This window comes from Coturnix japonica, chromosome 4, assembly GCF_001577835.2.
Source record: "Coturnix japonica isolate 7356 chromosome 4, Coturnix japonica 2.1, whole genome shotgun sequence".
Lineage (NCBI taxonomy): Eukaryota > Metazoa > Chordata > Aves > Galliformes > Phasianidae > Coturnix > Coturnix japonica.
Window position 1 is genome coordinate 43,825,690 of NC_029519.1, and position 12,928 is coordinate 43,838,617.

A 12,928-nucleotide genomic window follows, 5' to 3' on the forward strand; every position below is an offset into this window, starting at 1 on the left:
CGTTGGTTCATTTGTAAAGATCTTGGAAGAAAGCAGATGAGGATTGTGAATGAGCAAAAGTTGTGAGTATCTCTCCGAGAGACAAAAGTTATTGTGTTACAGAAGATCACAGCGGAGTCTAAACAGAAACCTGGAAGTGTCTCCGTGTGTATTACGCAGATCCCCAACATACTGGAATAATACACTCACCTTGTCTACAATGCAGATCTGCTTCTTGCTGTGCACATCAAGGATCTCCACTTCAAAGTAAGTGATTTTTGAATGTTTGAGCGCTGGTGGTGGTTTGAGATGGCCAGCAGAAAGCACCAGCTGAGAGAAGTTGAAAAAAGAGCGCGTGTTTTGTGACATGGACAGAGCTCCTCCATGAGCTGAAAGATCCCTCTTGAGTTCTGAGGCGCTGGTCTTCCTCCTCCTGAGCATTGTATGACCCAGCAACAGCTACCGTCATGTCAATAGGGGACAGTTCCAGGGGGAAACCTTCCTTCCCCGCATCAGTTAAATACAATCACGGACTGATGAGACATGAAAGGTCAAGTGGTGTTCCATTTTAAGAGTGCTGTCTTATTTAGCAGGAGTGAAAACAATGGCTCTGTAATCCAAGTCTATATTTAACCAGCTATTGTGATGTGCCGTATGGCTGGCTTTTTTGCTCCCTTTTAATTTAAACCAGCATTTGAAACAACACATTGTACTTTTTCCCTAACACATTGTCAGATCCCAAAATTCCAGAGCCTCGGAGAAATCAGAAATGAATGCACTGAATTCCATTGTTATCTACTGAGACACATGTTTAAAAGTGCCTACAGATGTGCATATGTATAGGGGTGCATGTGTGTGTGTATATATAGCATTTGCGTGTATATATAGCGTCTGCGTTTGTGTGCCCTTCATACACAGCTGTAAAATGATATCAGTGGTCATTTATTCTAAAAACACTGACTGTTGCTCTTGGAGGCCTGAAGCACTTGAAATAACAAAACACTGGGAGTTAATCAGCAAAACATAGGGGTTGTCTGCAAATGCTAAGGATTACAGTGTTAGGAGGGCACTACAGATTTCTGCAGGCAGATGTAGAGTGAGTTCTGAGTGTATTTCTACATGGCAAAACTTCAGGGAAATGACCATCACTGTTATAAAAATCATGACATTAAGGAATTTTAATTAAGTGGGGAAAAAAACCTTCAATAAGATGAAAGGGACAGCACATCTATACCCACCCCCTCCCACCTACCCATCCCATGAGGTGACAGCGGAGACAGAACAGGTCTCTTATCTTTGATTCTGCTGTTGCAGAAAACGTAGTGCTTGCCACATCTAGGTCCTCATGACAAGAAGCTCTGTGAAATAGCTGAAAAGCTAATCAGTAAGTTCTTGCAGTAATTAAAAATGAGAGTGAGGGGATCCTCCCCAGGAAAGGCCATCTTCAAACTGAATCTCCTCTCCTGACAGTACTGTCACATATGCTGATTTTCACACATATGAGTGTAGGTGGTACTGGTGCAATAATCAGATTGTAAGTGTGCTTCAGTTCTGGAGGATCAAGACCGTGTACATGAAATCTCTGTGCTTCTTATAGACATACAGAAAGGACATATGAGGAAGAAACAGCGAATTAGTGAGGACTGAACTCTTGAGAAGGTTTGAGTGCAGTGATAACAAGACTGGGCATTTGCAATGACAAAATACTTGTAACAGGAAGAGGCAGTCTAATTTATTTCATAAACCATGGAATGGCTAGGTTGGAAAGGACCTTTAAAGCCCACCCATCCTCAGCTCAGGCTGCTCAGGGCACCATCCAGCCTGGTCTTGGACACCTCCAGGGATGGGGCATTCACAGCCTCTCTGGGATGCTGAAAGAAAAGAATCATTACACTCAAACAAGATTATGCTGTGATCAAAGAAGTACACTTGTAGCTGAGTCTAAACAAAAAGTTTGAGTGGTGACAATATAGAAAGCAGAGCAAATTTGAAGAAACTGTGATCAGAATGGGGAGAGTGACAAATTATAGACTGACTGTAAGCGCCATAATAAAAACCAACAGGTAAAAGCCATGCAACACACAGGTCCTAAATACCAAGAGTAAGATACACTTATTTGGACAAATTACTATAAGGAAACTGTATAAATTGCTGAATGAGTGATTAGACAAACTGATGTAATACCCCCTCTTAGCCTTAAAATCTATGGATCAGCAGTAAGAGTACACATTAGTATATTTCTTAATTTATTTCAATTCAAAAGCAATAGAAGGATTCAAGGCCACCCTTTTGCTCCACACACACTTCTGTGTCAGATGCCGTTCTGTCAGACTGCCCCTCTGCTGCCATCTGTCACACAGCAACAACATCTAATGGTATGTTGGTGGGAAGGTTTAACCTGTAGTAGGGTTTCCCTGAAGATAATGGTCTCCTTCCTCCCAGTTCTAAATGATGGGTCTAAGATTAGACTGTAGCACCATTTCTCTAATACAGTGAGTGGGGATAGAATGAAGATAAATGTCACACTTGCATATAAAGAGGGTGAAAGCTACTTTACCAAAAATAAGCAGGGATGGAGTTATCACTGATAACTTAAGCTTTAAAAGAGGTGCATAAAAGCAGTGAAGATTTTGCCATTAACATGCCAAGCGCTGCAGCTCTTTGAAATGTTATTAATGGGTTTGGTTCTCCTGGATCACTATAAGGTAATTCAGTCTGTTCTATGTAAAACTGCACACGCACAAAAAAGATGAAACACTGACTACTGGACAAAAGGCATAGAAAATACTTTCAGTGTAGTCTGTGTACCTTGTTTTAGTCCCCAGTGTGGGAGATGGGGAATCCTGGTGCACAGGTGCCAGTGATGAGCCCTATGGTGAGATTTATGGACCTGCTTTACAGAGGTATGAACTGTTGGCACAGCAGCCTCTGAGAGCTGTGGCAAGGCAAGTAGCCAACAGTCCCTGGCCTCAGCTTCACTCTGGGACTCTGAGAGGAATCAAAGAGCACTCAGCAAGAATTAAATCATCTCTGACAGCTTCAACTTGCACAGAATTTCCTGCCATATAAGGGGCCAATATTTTCGAGCAGCCATTGTAGATGGGCATAACTCTTAAACCATGGCTCTACCTTCTCTCCTCACTTGGCACTTGCCTGACATGAGCTGCTTTGCAGATAGGCAGGCACTTTGTTAAGCCATCCTTCTGAAAGGCTTTTTTTTTTTCTTTTCCAGATGCCACACAGCCATCATTTCAGGTTTACTGAACTGCTGGTATTTTCACAACAAAAGCAACAGCTGTTGTTGACCTTTGTGCAGTACTTTGAATACAATGCTTTAAAGCATCAAAGACGAAATAGATGACAAAGTATTGGAGAGGGACAAGGACTTGGTATTAAGTTTATGGTTAAGACATTAATTTCCTGAGTGGTGTTAGGAAATTGCTGTTTATCCCACTTTTCCCTTCCCATTCCACATTCCTTCTCTGTGTGAATGCAGACCTCCGAGCACAGAGATTTTATGAGATCACAACTGGATCCCAAAGGAGCTTCTGAAATACCTTTTCACCTTTGGTTGTTTTGCACTCCTCCGTTCCCAGAGAACTGGTCACCTCCTTCCAGTCTGCAGAATGTCACCCGTTAAGTCAGCAGCACCAGATAATCTCTGTCACCCCAGATACTTGTCAGCAGCCCCTCGCATAATGCTTTTTTTATCACATGCACACTAGATGCTCGGTGGAAGCAGGGTATCCCACTGACTTCATAGAACTGAACAATGCTCCCAAGACAGAGCCCCAAGTATTTGGTACAATAGAAGGAAGAGATGCTATCCAGAGGGACCTGGACAGGCTTGAAAAGTGGGCTCATGAGAACCCGGTGAGGTTTAACAAAGGCAAGTGAGACATGTTGCATTTGGGCCGGGGCAATCCCAGGTATCATTTGATATCTGTGCAGCCCATATGCCTGGTACCGTGCTTGATATAATTAGCTCTTCACATCTCCCCATTTCCGTCTTGAATTTCATGTGTTCAGAGCCAGGTATGAGTGAAGCTGTGTGTTCAGTCTGTCTTTACTGAGATGTCCAGTGAGAGATTTAAGAACCTGATGTAGTGCACTCACTCACAAAAATAGTAACAATAATCTGTTTGGCAGGTTCCTGGCTTCATCTGGATGAGAGTTTAGGAATAGGTTTACTGCATTGTTTGGGAGGCTATTGCTTTTAAACATTGTTTTAATTCTGCTATCCATGTTGTATTAATAACAACTAGAATGCACTTTTGAAACGCATTGGGAATTTACGCATTGAAGCCTGGCTGTCAGGAACAAAGAATGCACCCACATCCCTCCCCTTATACTGGCAGGGAAGCAGCGGGTGCCAATCTTTTTGGCCCTGTGACATACACAACACAGACATCACCCAACCAAAAGCCACACAGCTCACAGCATGTCCTGCAGTGGCTGTGAGAGTGGAGAGCCCAGGAACCATCCTGCCAGCAGGGCTGGGGATCTTCGGTGCTGCCCACCTTATCCCTGCGGCAGAAGGTTTCACCACTGACTGTGGAGCTTTGCCAGCTGTTTAACATCTCACTGTAGGGGCTTGGCTTTACTTTTCTTGCTTTGCAAACTAACTTTAACCTTTACCATGGGTAGTGTCAACGGCAAGTAAATCCACAGTACAAATCAAATCCAAACCCAGCCCTCATTCCATCCCCCACAGGCATCCACGAGAGAAACAAGCAAAGCCAGCAGTCAGGTACAGCAATTCTATCTACAGCAAGATGGAAGGATATCTGCATTTAGATATCTGGAAGGATATCTAAATTCTATCTGCAAGATGTAGGAGGTGGAACCTTCACCCCCCTGCTCACCTCACACAAACACACACCTACATCCCCACCAAAATACCTAAGTATGATACAGAGGTCACAACTGATGACAGGCAGGATGTAGAGCGAAAGGCAGCTGCTGGGCTGAAGCAATGAAGAAGCCTGAGGAGGTGCTCCTGGTGATGAAGTGCCCCAAAGGAATCCTTGCAGGCGAAATGCTGGATCAATCTCAGTCTTACTGACAACGAATAATGCATCTACAGCTGTGCAGTTGGAAACTGTCAGTTCTTATGTATCGGTGCAAACTGTGCTATTCCTGAAGTTACAAACTCATCATTTGGAATGCCGTAGGATTTTCTTTTTGCTCAGTGTTTGGAAGTATGGGACTATGTGAAATACTCCAGTTGTCTTTCTTTTTTTTATTTTTAGCTGGAACATTTTGTTATTCTTTCAGGTCAGCATGTAGCCTTAGAAACAAAGAAGAATGTTTTGAAAACTTGACCTCTAATGTTCTAGAAACAAAGATGGTTTTTAAAACAAGATATGATTTTTAAGCTGGTCTTGGCATTTAGCAGACAGAAATGGAGAACCACACTGTTCCCTACAGCATTACTCTGTAGCCTTTAGCATCTCCTTTTTGGTGACAAGAAGTGCATCTTTCTATACACTGGCCTTAATACTGGTGTGATGTCCCCTTCCTGCATTGCCAATGTGTATAATAACATGGTGTATCAGTTAGCAGAGGTTAGAAACTTGCTTCCAGCTTGGCTTCATTGCAGTGTCTTAGAACAGTTATTATGCACTGCAATTAGCAGTAGCTCACTGAAGGAAAGCCACTGACTTCTGTAACACAATGGCTTGATTTGCTCCCTGCCAGTCTCAGCACACATACTCATGCCCAGGCAGCAAAGCAAGCAACATAGATCATTCATGTTGACGAGAGTCCTCAGAGCATGGACAGACAGCAAGTTTCTGTGCATTCTGCTGTGGCTTTAAGCTCTTGTCTTCATGGACAAAACAGAGAACAGGGAGTGGATGAACAAAGGACAGGTGTTGATACCCTGTACTTTGCAGCAGTGTAAGCTTACTCCATGTCCTCACTGAATTTCAACCGAGTACATTACTGACAGCATTTTTTAATCCCTCTCTGAGAACACATCCCGACTAGATAATGGGTTGTAATTTCACAGAGTAAGATCAAGTAACCACATTATCAGAAACTGATCAGCCAGTAAATAGCGATGAAAAGGAATACAATAAAGCACAGCCATTTTCCACAAATGGCAGCAGTATAAGCTGGCAAATTCACGCTCTTACAGCCGAGATGGAATAAGTCTTTTTTTGGTGGAAAACCGGTATGTGCGATATGAAGTCATTTGGAACAGTTTCAAGAAAACAGTGCGTCATTCAAATATGCAGTTTGCATTGATGCTGAAGCGCTCAGAAAGGCTTGTTTGTTTGGATGGAAAGGTTCTAAGGTTCTGAACCTGCTTTGTAATCCTACTTCTTGTCTGAAGATCTTTGGGTGGTTGGTCTTTTATTACCTTTGAAATGTTACGTGTTATTTCTTCTGATACAAGAAGCCAAACCTTTCTTAGCATTTTTCATTTCAGGGCTTCCTGAATTAGGTTTCAGATATGCCTGTCAGCATAGCCTTCTTCTTTTGCAAACTTCCAAGCTTTCAGAAGAGTTGCAATTTAGTATGACGTTTTTAATATTCAGTCTCAACCTGAAGATGAATCTTGGGCTAAAAGAAAAATGATCGGCCCTTTACTTTCACATTCATTGTTTTTTCTGACTGAAAAAAAAATGTTTCTGTGACATTTTTCTATCAAATGATTTTGAGAAACAGAAATCCTGAAAACTTGGTGTCAGGCAAGTGAACAGAAGATTTTATTTCTTTCATTCAAACCACTGTTCCCTGTCAGGTTTTTTTCACAGGCTTCAAGTACTTGGAAAAATGTTTCCATGCAGAAACATTAAAAAGTGAGGGAAAGCACGCTCATCAAATTGAAATATTGCTTTTTGTTTGTTTGTTTCTCCAATTCTTTCCTCTGTTTAGCTTCTTCTGCCTGCACAGCTAACAGACCTGCCCCAATGCTGGTACCATTCTCAACAGGACCCTGATGAAGGGTTGGATATTAGGAAACATTTCTCCTCAGTGAGAGTGGTGATGCAGCAGCACAGGCTGCCCAGGGAGGAGGTGCAGTCACCGTCCATGGAGGTGTTCAAGAAATGAGGAGATGTGGCACTGAGGGATGTGGTCAGTGGGCATGGTGGGGATGGGTTGGGGGTTGGACTGGATGGTCTTAGTGGCCTTTTCCAATCTTAATGATTCTGTGATTCCAAGGAGTGTCCCTGCCCAAACTTTGATAATGCTAATGCCTGCTGTTTCATGGTTTTGATGTTATTTCTGCCAAAGCTGTACCAGAGACCAAGATCTCCCTTCATTCATCTTGTTTAAAACAATACAGGAAATCTATCATATTTAAGGCACTATGAGAAACCTGCTCACCTGCAGAAAGATGTTTCACCTGGGATCAGATCATTTTTCAGCTAGGACTAGTTCTGTTCTGCTGGCAGCAGAAAATGTCATTGACATTACCCACAATTTGGCAGCATCTCCCACTCAAGATTACCACCTCATCAGACCTCTTGGCACACACGAGAGGATGGAGCGTGTGCAAGCTCCAGACATCCTTTCACTGCCATTGTTAATGACAAACAGACACAAACAAGTGTGCATTATGATCTTACACCACACAGCAACCTGGAACAAGCTGAGGAGAACAGGGTTTTAGGAATCACAGAACCACAGAATGGCTTAGGTAGGAGGGGATCTTAAAGCCCATCCAGTGCCCAACCCCCTGCCTTTGGCAGGGTTGCCTGCTGCTACATCAGGCTGCCCAGGGTCCCATCCAACTTGGCTTGGCATACCTCCAGGGATGGGGCATGCACAAGCTTTGAACAGGTTGCCCAGAGAACCTGTTTTAATCTTGAACTCCATGAAAAAGAAGTTTCTATGAGCTCCCAAAATGTTTTTATGACTTCTTGCAGAACACCTGTATTCCTCGTGAGGAAACAACTATTGCTGAGACATCCCTGATTATCCATGTCTTGCTTTATTGCAACCAGCATTTACACAGAAGGATAAAAAATTACAGAAAAGTTGGCAGGGAGAAGTGCACTAATTTGTGAGAGGCTAACAATGCACAGACTTTCCTTATCCTGTAGCAAGCAAATCTGGAAGGAGAGAGGCTTGCTGTTTGCATTAGTTAGCATGTGACTACTCAGTGGTGAGCATTTTGGCTCTGAGGATGAGCATACAGTTGCCACGGTGGACTTCCAAACCATTGGCAGGAGCCAATATGTAAGCTAAGGCTGCCAAAAGCCAGCACTTGTCATTTGACACATTAGGACAACAGCATGTCACTCAACACCTCTGGAGCTGGAGTTTCAGTTTAACAGCTCCTGGTCAGGAATGACTGCAACCAGCTTGCAGACGATCTCCGGACAACTACCGTGAGGTTACACTGAGCTGTCAGAATTATCTTTGCTTTCACAACAAATAATTTGCCACTGCTGCTGTTAGGCTAACTGCTGTCTCTGCAAAGCATTCTTCTGATTTCCATAGCCATTCTGGGGACAGGGTCACATAGACAGAGGTGACAAAGACAGCCATGGCATCTAACAGCCTAGGAAACAGCATGGATAGATTACAGGTAAGCTATCAGCACACTATGACAGGACAGAAAAGCAACTGAGGTCCGCAGACACCTTTGAAAATGGTATAAAACACAGCCCCTGGGTAGAAACAAAGTCCTTCCTCCACATATGAAGTACTCTAAATGGCTGAAGGTGCCGGCTATAGGTAAGGGTGAAATAAAGGAAGATTGAGGAGCAGTGAGATACAGCTTTGTTTTTTCCATCCAGACCATCAGTTCTTTTTCCATATGCCCAGCACCTCAAGCTGTCAGATATCTGGCAAACGATGCACTGCTGCAGATGTATGAGACACAGTCCTTGTGTGAGGCTCCATCATGCTGACCTGCAGGGATAAGTTAACAAGGGTCACGCATTGTGCGTGCAACGCAAAACCACACTGCACCTTCATATACTGTCTCTCTTTTTTCTCTCCCCAGAGCTGCAGAAATCCATGGGCATTGCTGCTATGCAAAACACCCTGCTCCAATTTGCTTTCTGCTGTGACTTTCCACTGAGAGCAAACCACGTACGAGCACTGCAGATGCTGTATGAGAGCCCATCCGGCTCAGAAGTCTTTGTGCCAGAGCCCTTGGCATGATGTCAGGCCCAAGAGGAACTGGCTGTGCCTGTAAGTCTCTTTACAGATAAAGAACCCACTTTGCTATTGCTGCTGTCAATACAAAGGATTCGGGAGTTTCATTCTGTTCTCAAAAAGCTGATTTTTCATACAAAAGTACAACAGCTAAGAACAGACAGAAAATAACTACTAAAGACACACGATCACTGTCTGCTGTAGTTTTTCTTTGCTAGTACTGAGCTCCCGGCAGCTGTGTGAGCTCTTGGTGTATACTGTTCAGTAATTAAAGGATGGACATATCGCAAAGCACAGGTAGCCTGAGGTGGGGGTTGGAAAGGACCTCTGAGCACCATCAAGCCCAATCCCCGTTAATGCAGGTTCCCTGCAGTAGGTTTCTTAAGAGCATTTGAATTCACAGCATTTACAACAAAGCAGACTTGAGCGCTGGTGTATGAATTTGTTGCAGGCTAAGCACGGGGCTGCCTCAATAGGAAGAACCACAAGCTCAACCTTAGAATATTTCATTCAGAGCTCTTTCTTAGCAGACTAACACCCACTTAAAATTAAATTACCAAGAATCCTACAGACAAGCCTGGCATGTCCCCTGTGGCATGAATCCATGCCAGGCAGGATTCAGAGTGCTGCTGCACAGACCTGTGAACCTCTTGAATCAGGAGACAAGCTGGACTCCCATGCCTTAAGTTAGTACTGCTGAGATGCTGATTAAGGAGCCAGGTGTTTGTTTTAGATAAATGCTTAATGAGTGTTTCATTAATGTACTGTTTAGCGCCAAAGGGCAAGTTCTGAGCCAAAAGTTAATTGTTTCCTACTTGGTGCTCTTTAGACTTTGTGAGACGAGATTTTCAACATTGACAGATTCTCATCTGGAAACGCTAGGAGTTAACAAAATACGGCTCTTTACACCATCCAGCCCAGGAAGCTGCATTTTGTACCCTTCCAACATAGATGGTGGATCGAAGGCAAATCAAAGCATCTAAATAAGCCATCTTCTCTGAATTAACAAGAAAAAGAAACGTTCTTTAATGGAGAAGCATGAAGGCTGGAAAAGATGACTAAGACCATCCAATCCAACCACCAACCCAACACCGCCATGCCCACAGATCGTGTCCCTCAGTGCCACATCTCTCCTTTAACATGGAATTGCATACGTAGGGTTGGGCTTTGTGGATATCCCCCTCTAAATGTCTGACATCAGAAATCCACAAGGAATAAAAGTCCTGCTTCGGGCAGTGCATGGCATAAGTTAGGGGATTAGAAGACTTCTCAGAAAACGTATGCAGGATCCCAAGCTGGAGGTAAGCAGAAACTGCACCTGAGGGTTCAGCTCCTAAAAACCCTTGCAGTAGCAAAGAACTCCCACGACACTTAAGACAAGTTACTGCCCCATTCTCAGAGCAATTGGAATATATATGCCTGCCGCAGAGCAAAGGATAAGGCTGCCCTTCTGTAGTTAGGAGTCATGCAAGGTTGTTGTTGTTTTATCATGAAAACACATGCATACATCTCTGTTGCCCCTAGCATGTTTATTGCCTCTCCTTATTGGGCAGCCAGGATCAAAATCTGGTCTATCATTTTCAGCACACAGTCCAATTAACCATAAATAAATATATGAAATAAAAGCCTATTTTGAGAGCTCATTTTTAAAGATGAATACTTACAGGTTTTTTTTCAGAAGTAAATGATTGGATTAGGTTTAATTCATCTACATCAAAGTCCATGATAGTTGCTATATGAGACAAACACAGTTATCTTTACAAGGAGAATAAATGTATAATGAAATCCTAGCTTTCCCTCTTTAAAGTAACACACTTTACGATAAGCACAGATTTTGGCAAAGCAACGTTCCCCCGCCACACAGCACATGTTTAGTGAAGTTACTCCTCAGCTGTTTGTTGCTTAACAGAGCCAGAATGAGACGAGCTAACGGAATCGCTAAGCACTCCTCGTCCATTAAAGTGGAAGCCTCTTCTGAAAGAAAACACTTTATAGCTCCAATCCAAAAAGTTTATCAGCTTACGGAAAGGATGACCGTTTTCACAAAGCAATGAGAGCAGGAAGCGATAGCTGTAAGGAATCAAGCGATCCAGTGGGATCGCTCAGACCAGACAGATCTGCATGACCTCAGCATCTCTCCCTTTTGCTTTGCTGCATCCCAGCCATCACCAGCTTTGGCACGGGTGCCCTGAAAGAAAGCCAATGGCACTTGTGTATCCTGCAATTAATAAGCAAGGTTTTAATTTACCTATTAAAAAATTACAATCTAGAAAGCAGATAAAAAGCCATTTTATTAACTAAATGGAGTATTTACTCAGGGTTGAATAAATGACCCCCAAATTACACAGTCCATCTGAACTCAGAAGGGAAGCTTTTTAGTTTCAGGGAAAAAAAAAAGAATCAAGACCTTTTTGCATGGAAAATCACGTCATTGGAACAGCACGCACTGCAAAATGGAGCTTTAATAGTCAATAAAGCCAGAAAAAGGCAGCGCTTGCTACCTCATAGCTAGCAGGTTTTCAAATTATGGAATTCATCTGTCACACTCCACTTAGCATATCTGTATCACTTCACCAAGTAATGCCACCATCAGATAGTTATTTTAATAGTAAAAGAGTAAATGAATAGTGTAAAGGGTAATAGAATGGGGGGGAAAAAAAGAGACAAGAATTAAATCAAGATTTTATCTCCTTTTTTTTTGCTCTGACACTGAAGGCTGAAGATTCCTCTTTAACTTGTCTTTATATGGGGAGGACTATAAAAAAGGAGAGATGTATTTAACAAGGCGATTTATTCTGTACAAGAGAAATCCTCAAGGTTATTTTGGTGGCAGGTGTCCAGAGGTGCTTGCACTGCAAAAGAGTAGGTGAGCATGGAAGAGTTTACTGCACGAGTACATCATTTGTAGAAGACAAACCGACCATGGTCTGATCTTCAGAACAACCTGGGACATGTCCCTAAAAGTCAGACCGCATTTTTACAGCCCTGACTCTCTCTGATATATGCAGCCTAAGCATAAAATCTACCCCCTTATACACTGCTGCTGTGTACACAGTGCCATGTTTACTAACCCCAGCCTACAGGAAAAGACTCCTATGTGTTCTTCACATCTTTCCATGCCTTTTCATAAAGGGTACCTATTGCATGAGAGATTATCTGAATTTTTCACATCTTCTGTTCATTATTTAACAGAACAAGAGAGTGTACATTCAGGGAATATTAAAATGTTTTATTCACTATCTTCAGCTGACTCTTATTTTTCCTCTATCCTAGTAATGGAGTTAATACATTTGTACATTTATACTCAATATAGTATTCCACGCTCCACCTGCAGATGTATCTTCTTGTCTTTGAACTATCTATGAAATGCATTAAATAATCACCATAAGCCATCTTTTGTTGATAACTTTTTCATTTTACTGCCCTGAATTATTCACATAAATCCAACACCATATCACTGTATTATTACAGGAAAGCAATTAAGGTGGACTGTGTGATTTGGAGAAAATGGAATTTCTTCTGTTGCATATGGCAGGTGGTTTCCATTCCCTATTCAGGGTGCAGTCAGAAAATATTGATCAGAAGTTTGCAGATCTAGTTTGAAGATGGGGTAAAGGGGTTGATATTTTAGTAGGGAAGGACAAACAGTGACATAGATACATAGTCTTGCCTTCAGCTTTAGAATAGTTATACTTCAAGACCTTATCTAATTGGGATGCAGCCACTTCAAAATGGAGAGATTAACAAAGGTATAATCAACAGCCTCCCACAACACCTGGTTTAATTAAGCTGTGTTACACCAACTTCACCTTGAGCTTCTTAGAACTTT

At 42.5% G+C, this 12,928-nt stretch overlaps 1 protein-coding gene across 2 annotated transcripts in view; it reads right to left on the bottom strand.

The window, feature by feature from the left end:
• TECRL (trans-2,3-enoyl-CoA reductase like) overlaps nt 1-519 on the bottom strand; it is a 51,458-nt gene extending 50,939 nt beyond the window's left edge. Inside the window, exon 1 of one of the 2 annotated variants that reach the window (XM_015861575.2) lies at nt 190-519. In XM_015861575.2, coding sequence (XP_015717061.1) covers nt 190-420 — 231 coding nt within the window. In that variant the 5' untranslated portion in view covers nt 421-519. The remainder of the gene's footprint in view (nt 1-189) is intronic. The other variant, XM_015861573.2, reaches the window with a different exon arrangement.
• Between the last annotated feature and the right edge of the window lie 12,409 nt (nt 520-12,928).